The following is a 20,888-nucleotide window of genomic DNA, read 5'->3' on the forward strand; positions in this document are numbered from 1 at the left end:
CCCCTGATAAACTTTATAGGTGGCCACCAGATTGCCCCTGAGCCTGCACTTTTCCAAGCTAAAGAGTCCCATGTCTCTCAGCCTGTCATCGTAAGGTCTGTTTTCCTGACCTCTGATCATGCGCGTGGCTCTTCTCTGGACTCTCTCAAGCTTCTCCGCATCCTTTTTGAATTGCGGGGTACAAAACTGGACGCAGTACTCCAGCTGCGGCCCCACCAAGGCCGAGTACAAGGGGAGAATGACGTCCCGGGATTTGCTCGAGAAGCATCTATGGATGCACGCCAGCATTTTGGTCGCTTTACTAGCCGCAGCATCGCATTGCAGGCTCATGTTCATCTTGTGGTCAATGATGACCCCCAAGTCTCTTTCTTCTGTAGTGCTAACCAACGTAGCACTGCCGAGCCTATAAGGGTGCTGCAGGTTTTTCCTCCCAAGGTGGAGAACCTCGCATTTTGCAGTGTTGAACACCATGAGGTTCTTGTCCGCCCATTTCATGAGCCTGTCAAGATTTGCCTGGATCACCCTCCTGTCCTCAGGTGTGGTTGCTTTACCCCAGAGTTCGGCAAACTTGGCCAGCCCGCTTCTGACGCCAACGTCCACATCACTGATGAAGATGTTAAACGGCGTAGGCCCTAGGACAGAGCGTAGAGGGACCCCACTGGTGACCGCACACTACGACGATTGGCTCCCGTCAACCACCACCCTCTGTGTCTGACCACGGAGCCAATTCCCTAACCAGCGGATCGTGGTGAGGTCAAGGCTGCAGTTAGGCAGTTTTGCCAGGAGGTGATCATGGGATACCAGATTGAAGGCTTTTTTTAAAGTCAAGATATATGACATCAATCTCTTCCCCCTTGTCCAGGTGATAGGTCACCTGGTCATAAAGGGAAATTACATTGGTCAGGCAAGACCTACCCACAACAGACCCATGCTGGGTATCCCTCAGGATATTGCTGTCAGCTAGTCTGTTGAGGATGGCCTCTTTGATCTTTTTCCAAGACCTTCCCCAGGATAGAGGCCAGGTTGATGGGCCTGTAGTCTGCCAGATCTACTTTCCTCCCTTTCTTGAAGATGGGCACCACACTGGCTTTCTTCCAGTCTTCAGGCACTATACCAGAGTGCCAGGAGTTATTAAAGATCTGTGCCAGGGGCAGAGCTATGATGCTTGCCAGCTCCTTGAGTACCCTGGGGTATAAACCATTAGGGCCAGCTGACTCAGAGGTATCCAGCCTGTCAAGGTGTTCCTTCATGAGGTCAGCTTCGATGGAGGGCAAGGAATCTCCCTCACCTGGACCTTCCCAACCCACAGTGATGGAAAACCTTGGAGCTGGTCTTGCGCTGTGATACTTTAGCATGTACATTTTTTTCATAAATAATGGAAGGGTACCGGGGATAACAAATCTACTTGTGAGAAATGTCTTTTGGCATATTTAATGACATTAAACATTAAGGCTTGAGGCATGGCCCATTGCATAAGCAACTTCCGTTGTCTCCTAACACTTTAGTAGATCACTAGTTGAATACTGACATCAAGGAAAGATTGGTATTTACTGAATCCCTGGCATCAGAAATACTGTTTCCTTTATTCTGTTTCTGACACATGAGATCTGAGAAAATTGATCCAATGTAATGTTAGTTGTCACTTGCATAATGATTCCTAACAACGGTTTTATTAAGATTTTTTTTTTCTCACAAACAGGTCCTGGCTGTGCAGTTCCTGTACCAGCTAATCAGTCATTTTGGACCCGTGAGGAATACTCTAATCCAAAGCTTCCTAGAGCATCCCACAAAACTGTAATCCATAACAATATAATGTGGATTGTGGGAGGCTATGTGTTCAATCATTCTGAATCTCAGATGGTTTCAGCGTGAGTATAAACACCTCTCAACTTCTGTCATCTTTTTGCTGATTATAAGATATCTGTAGATTTCAGGAATTATTTTTAGGAAAGATCATTCTACAAAACTGTCCCTACAACCAAACCAAGCACTTAAAACATGAGCTTGCAAGTGCATGTTTTCATAGTTTCATAGTTAGTAGGGTCGGAAGGGACCTGAGCAGATCATTAAGTCCGACCCCCTGCCATGGCAGGAAAGAGTACTGGGGTCAAACGACCCCAGCAAGGTGATTGTCTAGCCTTGTCTTAAAGACCCCCAGGGTAGGAGCCAGCACCACTTCTCTTGGAAGTTGGCTCCAGACCCTAGCCGCCCTGACTGTGAAGTCACGCCTCCTGATGTCTAGTCTGAATCTCCCCTCTACCAGCTTGTGACCGTTATTCCTGGTCACTCCTGGCGGTGCTCGGGGGAACAGGGACTCCCCCAGTGCCTGCTGGTCCCCCCTGACCAGTCTGTAAACAGCCACTAGATCCCCCTCAGCCCTCTCTTGTGGAGGCTGAACAGGTTCAAGTCCCATCGCCTCTCCTCGTAGGGCCTGCCCTGCTGCCCCCGATCATGCGAGTGGCCTCCTCTGGACCCTCTCCATGCTGTCCACGTCCCTCCTGCAGTGCGGCGCCCAGACCTGGATGCAGTCCTCCAGCTGCGGCCTGACCAGTGCCGCACAGAGGGGGAGGATCACCTCCCTGGACCTGCTCGAGATGCATGTGTGCATGCGTGACAAGGTGCGGTTGGCCTTCCTGACCGCGTCCCCACACTGCTGGCCCTTGTTCATCTTGGCATCAATGATGCCACCAAGATCCTTTTCTGCCTCTGCCCTGACGAGAAGGGAGTCCCCCAGCCTGTAGATATGGTGCACGTTCTTCCTCCCCAGGTGTAGCACCTTGCACTTGTTAGTGTTGGATCCCATCTTGTTCTTTTCCCCCCACACCTGTCACCTGTCTAGGTCTGATTGCAGCCTATTCCTCCCTTCTGCTGTGCCCACATCCCCCCACATCTTGGTGTCATCAGCAAATTTGAAGAGGGTGCTTTTTACCTCCTTATCCGAGTCACTGATGAAGATGTTGAACGGTGTGGGCCCGAGGACCGAGCCCTGGGGGACCCCGCTGCCCACGTCCCTCCAGGTCTAACGTGACCCGTCCACCACCGCTCTCCGGGTGCGGGCCTCCCGCCAGTTGGCGACACGTCTGACTGTGTGGGGGCGACACCACAGCCCCCAGTGTCTTAATGAGAACGGGGGGAGAGACAGTGTCGAAGGCCTTCCGGAAGTGCAGGAAGACGATGTCCACTGCTCCCCCTGCATCTAAGGATGTGGTGACCCAGTCGTAGAAGGCCGCCAGGTTGGTCTGACAGGACCTGCCGCTCATGAACCCGTGTTGGTTGCCCCTAAGCGTAATCTCCCCTGCTGGCCCCTCATGGACATGCGCCAGGATAACTCTCTCAGAAAGGTTACCCAGGATGGAGGTACGACTAACTGGCCTATAGATTCCTGGGTCCTCCTTCCTCCCCTTTTTGAAGATGGGAACCACGTTGGCCCTCTTCCAGTCCTCTGGCCCCACACCAGAGCACCACGAGTGCTCGTACGGCCGTGCCAAGGGTCCCGCAATGACCTCAGCCAATTCCCTCAGCACTCGGGGGTGGAGATTGTCTGGACTGGCTGATTTAAATACATCCAGTCCCGCCAGACGTTCCCTGACTAGATCCTCACTGACCCTGGGCCTGGGTGCGCCTCCCCGGGGGCCTGAGGGGGTCCTGTTGGACGGCTGATCTGGTCCCTGCTCAGGAAAATGGAGGCAAAGAAGTCATTAAATGAGTTAGCTTTGTCATCTGGTGTGACGACCAGATATCCTAACGTGTCCTGCAGGGGCCCCACGTTATCCGGTACCTTCTTTTTGCCCCCTATGTATTTAAAAAAGGACTTCTTGTTGTCCTTGATCCGGGAAACTAGTCCCAGTCCCATCTCCGCCTTGGCCTTCCTGACCCCCCTGCATCCCCGAGCAACCGCAGTGTAGTCATCCCTGGTCATGGCCCCTCCCCGCCATTGGGTGTGCGCCTCCCTTTTAGGTAGGAGACATTCCCGGATGCTTTTGGTGAGCCGCGGGGGCTTGTGTGCCCTCCTGCCCCCTTTGATCCGTGTTGGGATTACCTCCCTTTGGGCTTGGAGGATCGTCTCCTTAAGGAGCGACCACTCTTCGTGGACACCCGGCTCCCCTCCCCTCCGGGACCTCAGTGCTTCCCCAGCTATTCTCCTTAGCTCACTGAAGTTTTGTGGGAGTGGAGAAGGGTGCTTATTTTGGAAAACCTTTTGTGAGGGGTTCCTGACATTCGGTAAACTTCTTGTAAGCATTGTGGCCCACGTTCCCTGATCCCATTGTCTTGCTCTTCACATATTCCTGTGTAAGCTGAATGAGTTCTGCCCTCCCTGCTTCAACATAAATTATTTGGCATCCTCTCAGAAGCTGTCTGAGAGAACTCATTTTCTTATATGGCTGTTTCTCATTTTTAAACTGTGTGACTTGAGCTTACGGCTGCTTTAATGCAGTTGTACTGACACCTGAATGGTTGCTTGAGATGCATTTAAAAAAAGAAGGCATGTGAATCAGCGGATGGGCCACCAGATTAGATTCTGAAGAACCTAATCTCAGCACCATCCTGTTCATGACGCTGCCGTTCACTCTCTGTAGGCCTTGAAATCGCTTGTATTTGACACCCTCATTTCCTCATGCAGAAAACAAGGATGATGAGATGTACACACCCTTCAAAGCAATGTAAGATTGCTCTGTGCTTACACAGTTATACAAAACACCCTAATACTCACTATAGAAAGCTTTCAAACTATCTTTTCAAAGGGGGTAACGTTACAGACTAACAGTTATATAGGCAAACAGCTAAATTCTGCCTTAGGATACACAGAAGCAGCTTCCATTAACCTCAGTCAGTCACGCATTCTGAACACAGGGCAGTATTTGCTCCATTACTACCGATTTCTAATTTTCAGGGACATTGAAAATTCACATACTTGCAGAGCAACTGCAGCTTATAGTTGCTGGTTAACTTTTTTCTGTCTCATCTGTTACTTGTATATAAATAAAAGCCATTAGGCTTCATTAAAGCCCCTCCTGAAGTTGATTTCATTTAACACCAGGGCAAGCTTGTTGAGTTCCCATAGCTGAAATCCCTGCCTGTTTTTGGGGGAGGGGAGAGGTTGCTTTCATTTTATCTTCTGTGCCAGCTTGGGTCTAGAGAGAATTTTTATGGCTGAGTGATGAAAGCATAATTAAGAAGTGCACTTGTGCTATAAATGATAACAGTTTCCTTTTTAAAACTCTGATTTGCCACGAGCTGTTGTTGTCTAACATTTTTCTGCCCCATGGGGTAAAACCTCAGGAAGTATGTATTTTGTCATAGATCCACTGTCAGTGTATTAACTCATTGGTTTTTTGTAAAGAAGTATGTTCAATACAAGGTACGATAAAGCAATGAATTTATCAAAACTAGATTGTAGGTCTGGCTGTTTTATTCATAATTTGTAGGGGGAAGGACTCTGTACACCCATGTGTATAACACAGTCTCCCAGGACTTTTAAGATCCTTACATACTGTATCTACTTTTTTTATTAGGATCTTTCCATCTTGGAAAGAATGGGTAATAGCTCTGTTGGGTTGCATATATAGTAATTTTCAAATTCTCATTTTACAGGTACAACCTTGTTACTGAGGAGTGGCTTTCTCTGAGCAATGCTGTGAATGCTGTGGAGATCAGATATGGTCATTCGTTGGCATTGCATGAGGTAGATGCATTTATTAGCGTTAATTAGAACTTTGTTACATATTTTCCCCCTCATCCTGTGTATACCCAGCTTTAGAGAAAGTATTGCCGCTTCCAGTGCTTCTGTATGTCTTCCAATAAGCTGTAGATTAGCATCCCACTGCGTGCTGTTGCCTGAGACTGCTAGCTCACTCCTCTCAGGGGTCATCCTCTTTTTCCACCCACCGCTGTGAGCTATCGTTGCATTTTAGTGTAGTAGTAAATAGGCCAGAGGTCTGATGGGAAGACTTGCAATGGTTAAAAACTCAGGCATGTTTTTGTGATAGGCAGGTTGGCTACATGGATGACTGAAAGTTTCTTAACACCTGTTCAGCTTACGTGTCCAAATCAAGCTCTACACTAGATTTTTTTTTTTCCCCCTAACCCTGGCTCCTGAGAAGGGCAGTTGAGCTCTCTTCTTCCCCCGTCCCCCATTCTTCAGACATAGGCAGGACACTTGGATAAAACAAAGTCCGTTATGGTTTCTCCTTGCTGCTAATTGCTTCTGCAGTCAAGAGCCAAGGGCTGGATCAATTAGATGGGCCTTGATAAAGTGGCTTTCAGGTTTCATTGGTCTATGTAACTAGTTGGCAAGCTTAATGCCCTGGATCAGGTCGGGGCTTGAACTACCTGGCCACTTCCAGATGAGGGGGGAATTTGGTTTCCCGGGAACAGCACACCTTGTGTTGCCGTTACATGTCCCCAGGAAATGCCCATGCCCTGTGCGCTCTCGTGTGTGGCAGGTTACCCCGGGTGCGGTAGGGGAGGCTGGGGCCGGCGACTGTGCTGGCCCCAGAAGCCTTACCTGGAGGCTGGGGAAGCTGCATCCGCAATGCTCCTGAAACTGGAAGACTGGGCGGTAGCTGGAGTATGGCTCAGGCAGGCTAGGCTCCAATTTTGGGTGGCACGTGTTGCAGCCACTTGTGCTGTCCCCTCCCCCCCCTTTTTTTTTTTTTAAACCTTGCAGCACTGGGGGGTTATTTTAATCCCAGGAGATCACGAGTTCACCCCTCCCACCACCTCCTCCTGCCCTGACCTGCAGGGCAACAGCGTGGGAAACTCATGAATGTGCAGTGCATGGTGCCGCAGATGGGTCTGTGGTGCCACATACCGCAGAACCGCGCTCGTCTGGACGCAGCCGCTGAGTCTGGTGTCTTTAAGAAGTGTTCCCCTTGCAAAAATGTGTAGAGCAGGTACTTCAGGGTCAGGGCACAAAACCGTGCTCCTTGGTAGCAACATCAGTGTCAGATGCTTGTTTCATAAGAGCCATGTTTTGTTCCTTATTCAAACAGATGCTTAACTGAGCACTTGCTTCTAATATATTAAGTCTGGGAGGTCTAGCTTGGGCTGCACCAGGGCCAGCCATGGGCCTGCCAGGCCACACACATGGGTACCTCTGCCCCCCACGGTACCACATGCCCACGTGGCCATAGCCTCACCCTGCTCCCAGTTCCTCATTTGTGCTTCCCAACCCCGGAGACTCTAGCAGCAGCTGCAGCTTGAACAGTAGGGGAAATGGAGGCCAGGAGGGGACTGGAGGGCTGCAGTTGGCCAGCTCTGTGTGATATTGCTTGTGAATTGCCAGGAGTGGAGTATACGTGACAAGCGCTTGAAGAAAAACAGTAACTGTACAGTACCTGTGAATTCTTGAGGTATCATCCCTATGAACTCCACAGCCTGTCCTCCATCCCAGTTACCAGAGTCCTCCTGTAACGTGTATATTCAGTGTTGGTGAAGAAACTGAAGGTTAGCCTGCTCTGCCTCTTGTGCCCTTGGGAAGAAAGCACGCAAGGCTTCTTACGTGCAGACATTGTCCATTGGATGTGTCGGATCAACAAATTCTGATCTCAGGCTCGCAGGGTCCTTGGTACTGTTACAGTCAGAACAGCAGGACAAAGGAACGAGCTTCCCAGTCAAGTCGTGGGATCTCCTTCCTTGGACGCTTTCAAGGAAAGGCTGGTTAAGAGTTGGGTGAGGTGAGGACATGGGAATAACACATCCTACAGTCTTGCAGGGGATTGGACTAGATGGACCTGGATATCCCTTGCAACCAACTAGTTCTGTGCACCCCAAGTATGGAATATATATGGAAAACGTATCTCAAAGAACCAGGGTTATTTGTAAGCTGTGCCTCTTTTCTTTGTGCAAGGGGCATGAGCACTCTGGCAGAAAGTCAGTAGTTCCTATTTTTGGTATGTGTACTGGACAGGTGTTGTCAGTAGCATGCAAAGTGGGGAATGATGCATTACACCTAATGACCGCATCCAGTCATCATTTGTAAGCGACTAATTTAATAGTGCAAGCAGTCCTCGACTTGCAGCGTTTTGCACTTACAACATTTATAAATTGACGCCCTGTTTAACTTTCTGATGTCAGTTTTGACTTTACAATGCTTGATCTAATGGGACGCCATGCCAGCGAACAAGTTCGCTGTGTCGCCCATCTCCTTGGAGAACATCTGTCCAAACTTGCTTGGACACTTTCTTTAAGAAAGCAGACAAGCCTCCAGAACAACCTGCAGCCAAGACTCCAGCCAAGAACCCTTCAGAAAGTCCAACCAAGAGCCCTTCAAAAAGTCCAGCGAAGTCGCCTGAAAGAAGTCCTTCCAAATCAATATGATTACTATTTCCAGTATAAATACATTAATGTAGCTATATTACTCATCTATAATTGATTGAGTACAAAATTCCAGGGTATTTTTGATGAAAATAGGGTATCGGGCCTTGGTTCAGGAACCAATCCCCCATTTATAACATTGTTTCTTATGAGAAAATTGGTTGCGAGTTGCAATGTTTTGACTTAAGATGCAGTTTTCAGGGACCAGTTGTGTTGTAAATTCAAGGACTGCCTGTATTTGTCATTTTGTAAAGAGATCCTACATGTTTTACACATTTGGGGATCTTTACTTGCTCGGTGACCGATTTTCTTTATTTTTCTCATGAGGGGTTTACTGCAGAGAGTGTACTTCTTCCCCATCCTCAATGCTAGTACTTTAAGCTTCAAAGTACAGAAAGACAACCTGGAAGAGATGGACAGGTATTGCTTTTTAGTAGTTCAGCAGTAAAAGTATTGTAGTGCTACCCAGCGTGAAGGGTCAGGGCCAATCGAATAGTTTTATTCATCTGAAGGTGGTTTCTCTTTTCCTGGATCTTCTTCAATTTTGATTTGAAATAAGTGAAGCGTTCTGTTATTCCACAAATGCTTAGGGGTTTTTTTCTCATTTAATGTGTGCATTACAACAGCAGGAGTTTTTAGCATATATCTACTGTGCGTTGATGAGAAAAATGCATTCTGTATTGCAATGTGGTGGGTATTTTTTTGGGAGTAGCTATATGTTCTTTTGTTACTAATGGTGACTTAGGAGCCAGAAGGTCTTAACTTTTTTTTTAATCAACTTCTTTCAGAACAAAATTTACATGTATGGAGGAAAAATGGATGCAACAGGGAATGTGACAAATCAGCTCTTGGTGTTCCATATTCACAATGAGTCCTGGGTTCAAGTGATCCCAAAAGCAAAGGAACAGTACTCAGTCGTTGGGCACTCAGCCCACATTGTCACGCTGGAAGGGGGCAAGGCAGTTATGCTCGTCATCTTTGGGCACTGCCCGCTGTATGGGTACATCAGCAACGTTCAGGAATATGATATTGGTAGGTGTGGTCTTTCTTACTTTTCAGACTGAACAGTGAAATCGAAAAAGTTGACAGCAGTCCATACACAAACAATGGGATGAATTTAGTTTCATAGTAGTTTGGGGACAGAAGGGACCTGAACAGATCATCTAGTCTGACCCCCGCCCCCCCGCCACTGGCGGGAGCACATGGTGGGATCACATGACCCCAGACAGGTGTTTGTCCAACCTCTTTTTGAATTTACTCAAGGTAGGAGTGAGGACCACTTCCCTAGGAAGTTGGTTCCAGATCCTAGCTGCCCTAACAGTGAAATAGTGTCTCCTAATCCCTAACCTGGCCCTATTCTCCAGCAGCTTCTGGCCATTGTTCCTAGTCACCTCAGGTGATGCTGGGGGGAATAGGGCCCTTCCTATTTGCTGCTGATCTCCCCTAAGGAGTTTGTAGGCAGCCACCAATTCCCCCCTCAGCCTCCGCTTGCTGAGGCTGAACAGGTTCAGGTCCCTCAGCCTCTCCTCGTAGGGCCTGTCCTGTTGCCCTCCAGCCAAGCGGGTGGCCCTCCTCTGGAACCTCTCAAGGTAGGCCACATCCTTCTTAAGGTGCGGTGCCCAGAACTGGATGCACTACTCCAATTGTGGCCTTACCAATGTCACGTAGAAGGGGAGGATCACCTCTGGACCGGCTTGATGCATCTTTGGATGCACGACAAGGTGCGGTTGGCTTTGCTGGCTGCGGTCTGGCACTGGTGGCTCATGTTCATCTTGGAGTTCCCTTTCTACCTCTGTACTCGCAAGGGGGGAGCTCCCCAGCCTGTATGTATGCTGTGGATTCCTTCTCCCCAGATGCAGCACCCTGCACTTATCTACATTGAAACCCATCCTGTTACCATCTGCCCACTTCTATAGTCTGTCTAAATCTAATTGCAGTCTCTCTCTCCCTTTGAGTGTGTCTACCTCTTCCCACATCTTGGTGTGATCAGCAAACTTGGACAACATGTTTTTCACCCCCTTGTCCCAGTTGCTGATGAAAATGTTGAACAGTGTAGGACCCAGGACCAAGCCCTGGGGGACCCCACTATTCACATCCTGCCAGGTCAAGTACAACCTGTCCACCACCACTCTGGGAGAGCCCCACCAGCCAATTTTTTGCCCCATCCAACTGGGTAGTCATCAACAACACAGTTGCTCAATTTATTAATGAGACTGGGGTGAGCGACACTGTCAAAGGCCTTCTAAAAGTCCAGGATGACTACATCCACAGCAACACCATCATCCAGGGATTTAGTTACCTGGTCATAAAAGGCAACCAGGTTGGTCTGGCAGGACCTGCCTTTGATGAACCCATGCTGATTTCCCCTGGGCATGATCTCCCCTGCAGGCCCCTCTCAGATGTGATCCTTGATAACTTTTTCAAGGATTTTCCCCAAGACTGATGTGAGGCTTATGGGCCTATAGTCTCCTGGGTCCTCCTTTCTTCCTTTCTTATAAATGGGGACCGCATTAGCAAGTTTCCAATCTGTGGGCACCTGACCCGTGGACCACAATTGCTCGTACAGCCGGGCCAAGGGCACAGCAATGACCCCCGTCAGCTCTCTCAACACCTGTGGGTGGAGGGCATCAGGACCTGTAGATTTAAAAATATCCAGCCCTTCCAGAAGATCCCCAACTACGTCTGTGCAGACCTGATTAAATTAGTCTTTAATTTGAACACATGTTGTTTTTAGAACTTGAATCTAATGTCTAGCATTGTAACAATAAAATGTTGGAGCATCTGTAAAGAAATGCCGTGCTCCTGCTACCCTCTGCATACTGGATCCAGGGCTGCTCCAGCCTCTGAGACCATTCAAAATGCTTGTGAAGCAACCTAAATACAGTGTCTTGTGATGTCCTTTCCCTTTTCATCAGAAGTGGCCCAAAACTTTTCAGTGTCCAAGCAGTGCAAGGCATCCTGATGCATGGAGGCCTCTATTTATCCCTTCTTTTATTGTGAGCTGTAATGACTCGGAGAGGCCATCAGACATGGTTGGTTCTTTAGAAACATCTTTTTTTTCTCCCCCCAGTCATAGATTTCTCACATGGACAAATGCCTTGGGGAGATAGACTGAAGTTCAGCACTAGAGACCTCTCCTTCAGAAAATTCAGTTATTGGAGCTCAGAAATGACTTTTTAGCTTGTAATGATACCTCTGTCCATGACTTTCAAGACTCCTGCTGTCCTTTTCATTAATTGCTTCCTTGCATGTCCATCAAAGTCTCTTCTCCCTGTAGCTGCTTATTTTGAAAAGCCAGTGTGAGACGTCATTCAACGCCTGCTTCTCTTGCTACCTAACTGGTGAGAGGTTGATTCGGGTAAGGCAGTCGTCTGTCAGGCTCCATTATTTTGGTGCTAACTTTTCAGAAACCCTGCCACTCGACACGCTGAGGGACCAGGGCCCTTAACTAGATGGTGGGTCTCAAGTGACAGCCAAGAAACCACGCAGGCTATCAAGCTTGCTTTCTTTCGAAAAGAAAATATCAGGTGGCTTCTCCACCCTTTCACCTTTTCCTGTACTGAACTTTCAGGAAGATTGTTCAGTCTGCTGTTTTGATATAGTTGACATGTGACTGATAATTGTAGGGTTTTATTTCTCATGCGCTTGGGTTGGTTTCAAGGTTTAATGAATGACCGTTGGAGGAAATAATCACGGGCTAATTAAAAGAATTTAACAGCACAGTAGCTCTCAGTAACTAAATTACCCATTGAGGAGGCTTTTTTTTGGAGTAGCAGCTCAGCCTTCCTCTAAAGAGAGAGGGATCGATGGGAGATGCAGGGGATTGAGTTGTGGGAAGGCCTGCTATTTTCACAGCTGGATCTGCTGCCCTGTTTTAAATGCAGCTGAATTGGATGTGCAGTATCACTCACAAGGTCCTTTCACTCCTTAGCCACAAATACTTGGAGCGTTTTACAGACCAGTGGAGCTTTGGTGCAAGGAGGGTACGGCCACAGCAGTGTTTATGATCCAAATACCAGATCTGTCTACATCCATGGAGGCTACAAGGCATTCACCGCCAACAAGTACAGGCTCGCAGACGATTTATACAAGTATGATGTTGATACACGCATGTGGTAAGTCTCTCTTCACCTTGTGACTTTTGTACGGCGAGAACGAGAGTATTCATCTTTGATACAGTATTATCTTAAGCTCAGAGTAGTGTACACATTTACCTTTTGGCTTTCACATTCCCCTGCAAATGGGGAATTGATGGTTTTTGTTATGATTAAGTACATGAAGTTGCCAAGAATCCTTTTTAATGTATGAATTTAATATATTAATTTTTTCTGTCTGTCATTCAGTACAGAATAGTCATCTGAGAGAATTGTTTATCATGAGAGTGATGATGTGTCCTGTAGGAAAGATTGAAGAGTTTTCACTATAATTGTTCTCAACTGGCTTCATAATTGAGACATTCACCTCTTGAGCTGAAACTTTTTCTGTTTGGAGAGTTAGAGTAGCATTTGTGGTCGAGTTGAGTGGCTGAGGAAAATGCATTTTCTATGTTGTGTAGTTTGAAATGGTGATTTTTTTAAAAACCAGGCAGCTAAAAAGGGGTTAAACAATTTACATGCTCTTTCAGTGCTGCTCAGTCTTTGGTCCTATGGGCTGGCTGAGTGGCATGGGGCTAGTCCATAGGCAGGATTGAACCTGGGCTGCCCCCACCCACCCCATGTGCCCAAATCAGGCTCTGCACCCCCAATTGGGTCCTGTGCCACCTCCTGGCCTTGCATGCCAGGATGGGATCTGTGTCACCCCTGCTCATCCCTGCACACCTGGCACAGGCGCACATTGCCCTCTCCTGGCCCTGTAGGTTTTGATTGTATTTCACACTGCCTTGCATGCCCAGTTTGCCATTCTGGGCCCCACTTTCTGGGCTGTAGGGCTCCCCAGGGACCTGGAAATTTGGCACAGGGGAGCAGCAATTAACAGAGCCTCTGCTCCCCTGCTACCAAATTTTTGGACCTAAGGGGAGCTCTGTGGGCCACATGATGTGGTTCTATGGGCTGTATCTGTCCTATGGATTGGGAGTTGAGCACCCCTGCTGTATTTCATGTATTATAACAACTAGTTGGTTTTTGCAAAATTTAAAAAATGCTCATGTTGAGAGATTGGTTTTAAACCTTTGGGAGGCCCTCTCCTCCAGCCTTCCTGGTGCAAAACATTTCATAGATTTCATAGACATCAGGGCTGGAAGGGACCTTGGGAGATCAAGTTCAGCCCCCTGCCCAAAGGGCAGGAAGTCAGCTGGGGTCATAGGATCCCAGCAAGATAAGCATCCAATTTATTCTTGAAGGTGTTCAGTGTAGGTGCTTGAACCACCTTCGCTGGCAGACTGTTCCAGACCTTGGGGGCTCGGACAGTAAAGAAATTCTTCCTTATGTCCAGCCTGAAACGGTCTTGCAGGAGTTTGTGGCCGTTCGACCTCGTCATCCCTTGGGGCGCTCTGGTGAACAGACATTCCCCCAGATCCTGGTGGTCACCCCTGATAAACTTATAGGTGGCCACCAGATCACCCCTGAGCCTGCGCTTTTCCAGGCTAAAGAGTCCCATGGCTGTCAGCCTGTCGTCGTAAGGTCTGTTTTCCTGACCTCTGATCATGCGCGTGGCTCTCCTCTGGACTCTCTCAAGCTTCTCCACATCCTTTTTGAATTGTAGAGCCCAAAACCGGACGCAGTACTCCAGCTGCGGCCTCACCAAGGCCGGGTACAAGGGGAGAATGACGTCCCGGGATTTGCTCGAGAAGCATCTATGGATGCACGCCAGAATTTTGGTCGCTTTACTAGCCGCAGTATCGCACTGGAGGCTCATGTTCATCTTGTGGTCAATGATGACCCCCAAGTCTCTTTCTTCTGTAGTGGTATGCAACGTAGCACTGCCGAGCCTATAAGGGTGCTCCCAAGGTGGAGAACCTTGCATTTTTCGGTGTTAAACACCATCAGGTTCTTGTCTGCCCGTTTGCTGAGCTTGTCCAGGTCAGCCTGGATCACCCGCCTATCTTCTGGCGTGGATGCTTTGCCCCAAAGTTTGGTGTCATCGGCGAACTTGTCCAGTCCACTCCTGACTCCAATGTCCACATCGTTAATGAAGATGTTGAACAGGATGGGTCCCAGGACAGAGCCTTGAGGGACCCCACTGGTCACAGGGCACCACGATGAGTGACTGCCATCAATCACAACCCTCTGGGTCCGACCACGGAGCCAATTTCCCAGCCAGCGGATCGTGGTGGAGCCAAGGCCACAACTGGGCAGTTTGGCCAAGAGGTGATCATGGGATACCAGCTCAAAAGCTTTTTTGAAGTCAAGATATATGACATCAATCTCTTCTCCCTTGTCCAGGTGATAGGTCACCTGGTCGTAGAAGGAAATGAGATTGGTCAAACAAGACCTACCCGCAACAAACCTGTGCTGGCTGTCCCTTAGGATGTTAGCCTGGGCCAGTCCATTCTTAATAAACTTTTCTAAGATCTTCCCCAGGATAGAAGTCAGGCTAATGGGCCTGTAGTTAGCCAGATCCACTCTCCTCCCTTTCTTGAAGATTGGCACCACATTGGCCTTCTTCCAGTCTTCGGGCACTACACCAGAGCGCCAGGAGTTTTCAAAGACCCGTGCCAGGGGCTGGGCTATGACGCTCGCCAGCTCCTTGAGCACCCTGGGGTGCAGACTGTCAGGGCCGGCTGACTTGAAGGTATCCAGCTTCTCGAGGTGTTCCTTCACGAGGTCAGCATTTATGGAGGGTAGGGGATCCCCATCACCCGGATCTCCCTGTCCCATAGCAGGCATGGGCGTCCCATGGGACTGATGGAAGACTGACACAAAGTACCTATTGAAGCTAGTTGGAGTTCAGTTGCAGCCTTGGCTTTCCTGGTTTGCTCCCTGCAGGACCGGACCAGCGCGGAGTAATCCTCCTTGGAGGTGAATCCTGTCCTCCCTTTGTAGGCTTTCCTTTTTAGCCGCAGGAGGTCCTCTAGGTCCCTGGAGAGCCAGGGGGGCTGCTGTGCCTTCTTGCTGCCTTTCCTCCGTGTTGGAATAGATTTAGCTTGTGCACTGAGGATCGCTTCCTTGAGGAGCAACCACTCTTCTTGAACTCCCATCTCCCTGGGGTCATGGTCCCTGAGGGCCTGACCGACTAGCCTCTTGAGCTTGTCAAAGTCGGCTTTTCTGAAGTCAAGGACTTCCGTGTTGCTGACTGACTTGCCAGCTTTATGGCGGATGGTGAAGGTGATCAGCTCATGGTCGCTGTCACCCAGCTTCCCATCGATCACTAGGTCGCCGATTAGGTCGTCCCCTGTAGCCAGTACCAGGTCAAGCAGCGCTTTGCCTCTCGTTGGCCCATAGACTTCTTGAGTCAGGTAGTCTACATAGTCTAACACAGGGCTGCAGACCACAGCTGGTTGGCGGTGCCATGTCATCCAGGCCACAGGGCTCCCCAGGGGTCTGGAAATTTGGTGGTGGGGGAGCTGTGGCATCGCTCCCCTGATGCAAAATCTTTGGACCTGTGGGGAACCCTGTGCCCGGCTCCATGCCCAGTCCCAGTGCACAGGTCTGAGTGGGGATGGTGCTGGTCTCCTCGGCCTAATACCAGCACTTGGCGGGGCAGAGAGGGGCCAGTGCAGGGCCCGCAGATTGGCCTATGTCACTCATTTATCTCAGGGAGCCAAAAGGTTTTCCCAGCTGTGTTCTAGCAGTGCATTTCTTTTTGGCCTGCTCCTCCCCTTTAACATGAACCCCCTAATCCATTTGACTGGCAAACTCTTACAGCAGTAACTCTCAACCAGGATGCCATGTTACTGTTTGGTGTGCAGGCACCTGTACAGGCGTCACAAAATAAACCCAGAGATTTCAACTAGGAATCTGTGTCAAAAACGCACTGAGCTGTTCTTCCTGAGCTTTTTTGCAACTGAAAAATTGCTCTAAAAGTTAAGTAGTGGCATTTTCCAGACTGTGGGATCACTAGGGGCCTGGAAATTCAGCACGGGGGAGCAACAATTAATGCTGCCATTGCTCTTCCACCACCAAATTTGAGTTAAGCGAGGGGTTCCTTAAACTGATCAAGGTATTCCAGCTTTTAGTATTCCTGGCCTTTTAGGAGCAGAGCAGCACTCAAAAGATCCTTCTTGGCTGGGATCCTCAAGCCTGGTAGCACTTGCCTTTCCATTCCAGCTTCGGGCTGGTGAATACTGTGTTTACTTGCAAAAACTTGATTTAAAGGAAGGAACAAATCTTTCCTTCTAAATGAACCGTATTCAGAAGGTTTAAGTTTACCGATATCTCAGCCACAGACACAATTGGTTCTTGGCAGCTTTGACACAACACCGTGCAACCGGGGTATGCATATTCAATCTGATTTGCTTCCTGCCAACAACCTTTACAAGTTTTGGGGGAAATTCTAGATGGGGGATTCGCATGCCATGCATCACACTGATTCATGCAAGGGTGGGGCCCTTATGCTTATGCTGACCATAATTTGACCATAGAGGGAGATTGTTCAATTTTTCATGTATGAAACCATTGGGTTGTATTACTGGTCCTGTAGCTTCTGGCTGAATAGTTTACTTGGGCTGAGAGACTGACAGCATCCAAGTTAAATGACTCCTGGATTAGTTTTAAGATTTTTATACCAACCAAAGTAAGTTGTCCCAGGCAGTTTCCCTTTGCCGTTGGAGCCAGTCATGCTCTCGCCCTTGTTCTTGTAGGAAAAGTAGAGGTAGCTGAGGGCACCTCCTTCACATGGACCAGGTGCTTCAGTGGAATTACATTTGTCCTATGAATGGGATGGGTGAAATTATAGGGGGAAGACAGCAGATCGGGGACATGCCAGTGCATATTTTATTTTAGAGTAATTAAAACACATTGTCACCACTGCCATCTTAGAAATTGCTTTGTCTTTGTCGGGCTTTAGTCACTTCCTTAAGAGGTTTTTTTTTTTTTTTTTTTCATTTCCAAAGGACAATTCTTAAAGACAGTAGATTTTTTCGCTATTTGCACACCGCTGTGATAATGAGTGGAACCATGCTGGTGTTTGGAGGAAATACGCACAACGACACATCGATGAGCCATGGTGCAAAGTGCTTTTCTTCAGATTTTATGGCATATGATATTGGTAAGTCCCTGCAGAAAAAAATGTCTTATGGAGATTCAAAGAGAAAGCCGCCTTCACAAAGACTCGTTTACATATTGCTTATGGTGTATCAAACGCGACTAAGCATACTTCAGAAGAGTGCTTAAGCAGGAGAGAGAGATTACTTTTACTCTACATTACAAAGCAAATGAGCTGGATACTGGTAGCGCAGTGATTTGTAGACAAATACAACGGCAGTTGTGCGGTCAATAGCTTGCATACAACCACAGACATTAAAAACCCATTTTTGAGCGTAAGGGATATATAGGTTTAACATCTCTTCCAAAAGACTCGCTGGGTATTTTTAAATGCTCTCTGCATCTGTGATTTAACAGTATGTTGTGACAGATGCAAACACTGGATGCTGGTAGGAGCTAACACACAGACAGCGTATTTCAGTTAGTTAAACTTCTAGCTGAAAGCAAGGTCTTCTGAGTACGTATCCTGCTGCGATGATGTGTCATCTTTATTGGTTAATGTGTACACTTCCTAAGTGTAAATGTCTCAGTAAGTGCTATTGCTTAATCAAGCCAAATGACCAGGTTTTATTTCAAAAGGGGCAGACTTTGGTGACTTCAGCCAGCCAGAAGAGGGCAGCATGTATCTGCGGATGTGTAGTCCAGAGTCTACTGAATAAAAAAAGAAAAGGTGCATAAACACCCAGAAAATTTCTATTTGAGGAGAATGTTCTCCTCTTAACCTTTAATATTAAAGCGCAAAATAGACTTTATCTACTAAAATTCCTTGAACAAAGAGACCCCACCAGCTTCCCTGAAACAGTTACGTGAACTTGAAATCTTGATGGAGTGATTATCCATACCGATTTTACTCATAGCTTGTCTATTTATATATGATCTCATACTCATTTGAACAGTCGTGTCTATTTGGACCCCGCCTGTGTCCCACCTACCATCTTACTCTCTAAAAGATGTTATGAAGACCATTGTGTACAAAATCCATGCACAGTTTCTTTTCCCTTTTGTGAGCAAGAGACAAAACCCTGTAGTATTTGTGCTCCTTACCAAGATCTAGTTCTGATACGAATATTAAAGCTTTGTAGTTAGGCTTTCTTTGCATTTGGCTGTTTTTGTTAGGTCAGAGTAATAATAAGTTTACTTTTTTACGCCTGGGGTTATTGTTGGTCCAGAGCCCTTCCACTCCTGCACAAGGTTATCTCACATTTTGTCAATTCATCTCTGTACTCATAGAAAGGTCATAACACAAGTCACCTGCTTTTATGATTTTCCTGTTAGGCCAGTGAGTGAGTGGCATGTTTTCTGTTAGCGGTGCCTTGGTGGAAGGGCATGGTGTAGTTAAGGTCATCATACATCCTGGTTTGGTTGGGATAGTCCTGGATTTCGTATTCTGATCCCTGCCAGTTGGTGAAAATTAAAACACAAGTCCCAAAATCACAGGGGTAGCACGGGGTGCAGTCTGGTAGAGAGGTGGAGTAGCATGGTAGGTCAGGCGGGCAGGTGGTGCCTGCCTCTGCCTGCACTAGCACACTGACTTGGAAGGAGGGAAGAGAAGGGGGCAGGCAAGGTCCTGAATTTCCTTAAATACTATGCAAACTGCAAGAGGTCGCAGACACCCTGGAGCAGCCACCACCTCCTAGTAGAACTGCGGCTCCTGTCCAGCTCATACTCTATGGCCTCTCCCTCTAGTTTGCTTTCCTGTCATGCCTTGATCTTGCTATTAAAGAATGATTAAGGGAGGGATACCAGCAGGGTTCAGAGTGAGCCTCAATCCTCATAGTTTCTCTCCTGACTTGACTAGGCCCCTGTAGGGCACCTGTGGCCTGAGGGGCAAGTTGCGTGGCTCCTTTTCCTCCCCTACACCATGCCACAAGCCTTGCTTGTGTTACAGTAACGTTGTTCACGCTGTTGCGGCCTCAGCCTTCACAGCCTCGAGGCACTAATGGGACCTCCAGAACCACTGCTTAGAGTCCCAGCCAAACCACCGGAGTAAACACTAACAAAGTTATAAGCCCCTGAGCTATAACAGAAACCCTGCAACATCTGAAATAGCTCTCTCTGCCCTTTTAAGAGAGCAGACTTTTTCAGCTCCTCATGGGCGTATCTTCCCACCCAGGGCTGTTCCCTAACCTATACACCTGGCCCTCTTGGACCTTATAGTGGGTACCCTGACCCTCTGAAGTTAACAAAACCAAGGCCACTTCTCTGTAAAAAGCCTACCCTTTCTTAACCCAGGAAACCCGTCTCAATTCACAGGTCTCCAGAGTCACCCAGTATAAACCAGTTTCCTTCAGCGTAACACTGCTGCCCTGTAGTCAGGAGCTCTTCCTTGTATGGTGGCTGGGGAGCGACTACCTGCCTGGTGCAGGCTCTGGGATTATAGCTCCAGCCGGAGCCCTTCCAGTCAGGTGAGCCTCTCATTAGCTCCCCTCTGCCACCTGCAAGAAGCCTCTTAGGCAAGCAGCCTGCACCTCCAAGTGCCCTGTTACAGTCACCTTAGCTATAGTGCATTCTTCTACCTCTAAGGCAGCCTTCAAAGGGTGCAGAAGACCAGTAAAACATGTTTGAAACTCTTCCTTGTATCATGTTTCACGCAAGACCCAGCCAGGCCATCTGGAAAGGTTCTGGCCCATGTATCAATTAGTCAGGGGGGGTTATCCAACTTTTTGCATCACTCCTGGAATACTCTCTGCATCAGCCACACCAGCAATGATCCTAGGGCAGTGTTTCCCAAACTTTTGAAACCAGAGGTACACTGGATTAGAGTTGGCAACACATTTCGCTCTGGCATATATAATATGCCTTTTCTGGGGGGGCGGTGTTTGCATGCCACATGTGAGTGGGCCTGTATTATGCACATGTGGGCATGCACACGAAGGGTATATACAAGGGGCACAGTGTATGCACATGCATACATACACACTGCGTAAGACTTACGTAGTAGTGCCCAACATTTTGGCCCTACAGGCTGGATAATTGGTGTCTGATCCTGCTGTGGGGCCAGCACAACTGGCCCCTGATCCAACTGCATGGAGCTTGGAAATTTTGCTCCATGCAAGGGAGCAATAGCAGTGTTAATTTGCCATCTCTCCACTGCCAAATTTCTAGACTCAGGGGGAGCCTTTTGGGCTGGAACTAATACTGATGAAATACCAATCTTCTCGGCACACTTGTGTCACACTTGTGGCATGCTTTTTGGGAATCACTGTTCTAGGGAGAGCCTGCCAAGAGGACCTCTCCATGGACCATAGCTTGTCCTCATGCTCTCAAACAACAGGGATGGGAGCCTTCCTCCAAGACAAACTTCCAGCGGTCTTAGGGTTTGGGTCCCTTTCCAAATCCTTGCTTCTGAAGCCAACGCTGATAACTGCTTCTGAAGAGGACAGCTGCCACCAGCATTAAAGAAGCCTATTTTGCTACTGATCATCTTGGATA

At 48.1% G+C, this 20,888-nt stretch overlaps 1 protein-coding gene across 1 annotated transcript in view; it reads left to right on the forward strand.

Moving 5' to 3' along the window:
• ATRN (attractin) overlaps positions 1-20,888 on the forward strand; it is a 251,188-nt gene that overhangs the window by 85,587 nt on the left and 144,713 nt on the right. Inside the window, exons 6-10 of the mRNA XM_090035106.1 lie at positions 1,700-1,868; positions 5,593-5,683; positions 9,105-9,348; positions 12,248-12,431; positions 17,306-17,460. Of these exons, the coding sequence (XP_089891232.1) occupies positions 1,700-1,868; positions 5,593-5,683; positions 9,105-9,348; positions 12,248-12,431; positions 17,306-17,460 (843 nt within the window). The remainder of the gene's footprint in view (positions 1-1,699; positions 1,869-5,592; positions 5,684-9,104; positions 9,349-12,247; positions 12,432-17,305; positions 17,461-20,888) is intronic.

The sequence above is a fragment of the Crocodylus siamensis genome, chromosome 2 (assembly GCF_052110815.1).
Source record: "Crocodylus siamensis isolate JL-2025a chromosome 2, ASM5211081v1, whole genome shotgun sequence".
NCBI lineage: Eukaryota > Metazoa > Chordata > Crocodylia > Crocodylidae > Crocodylus > Crocodylus siamensis.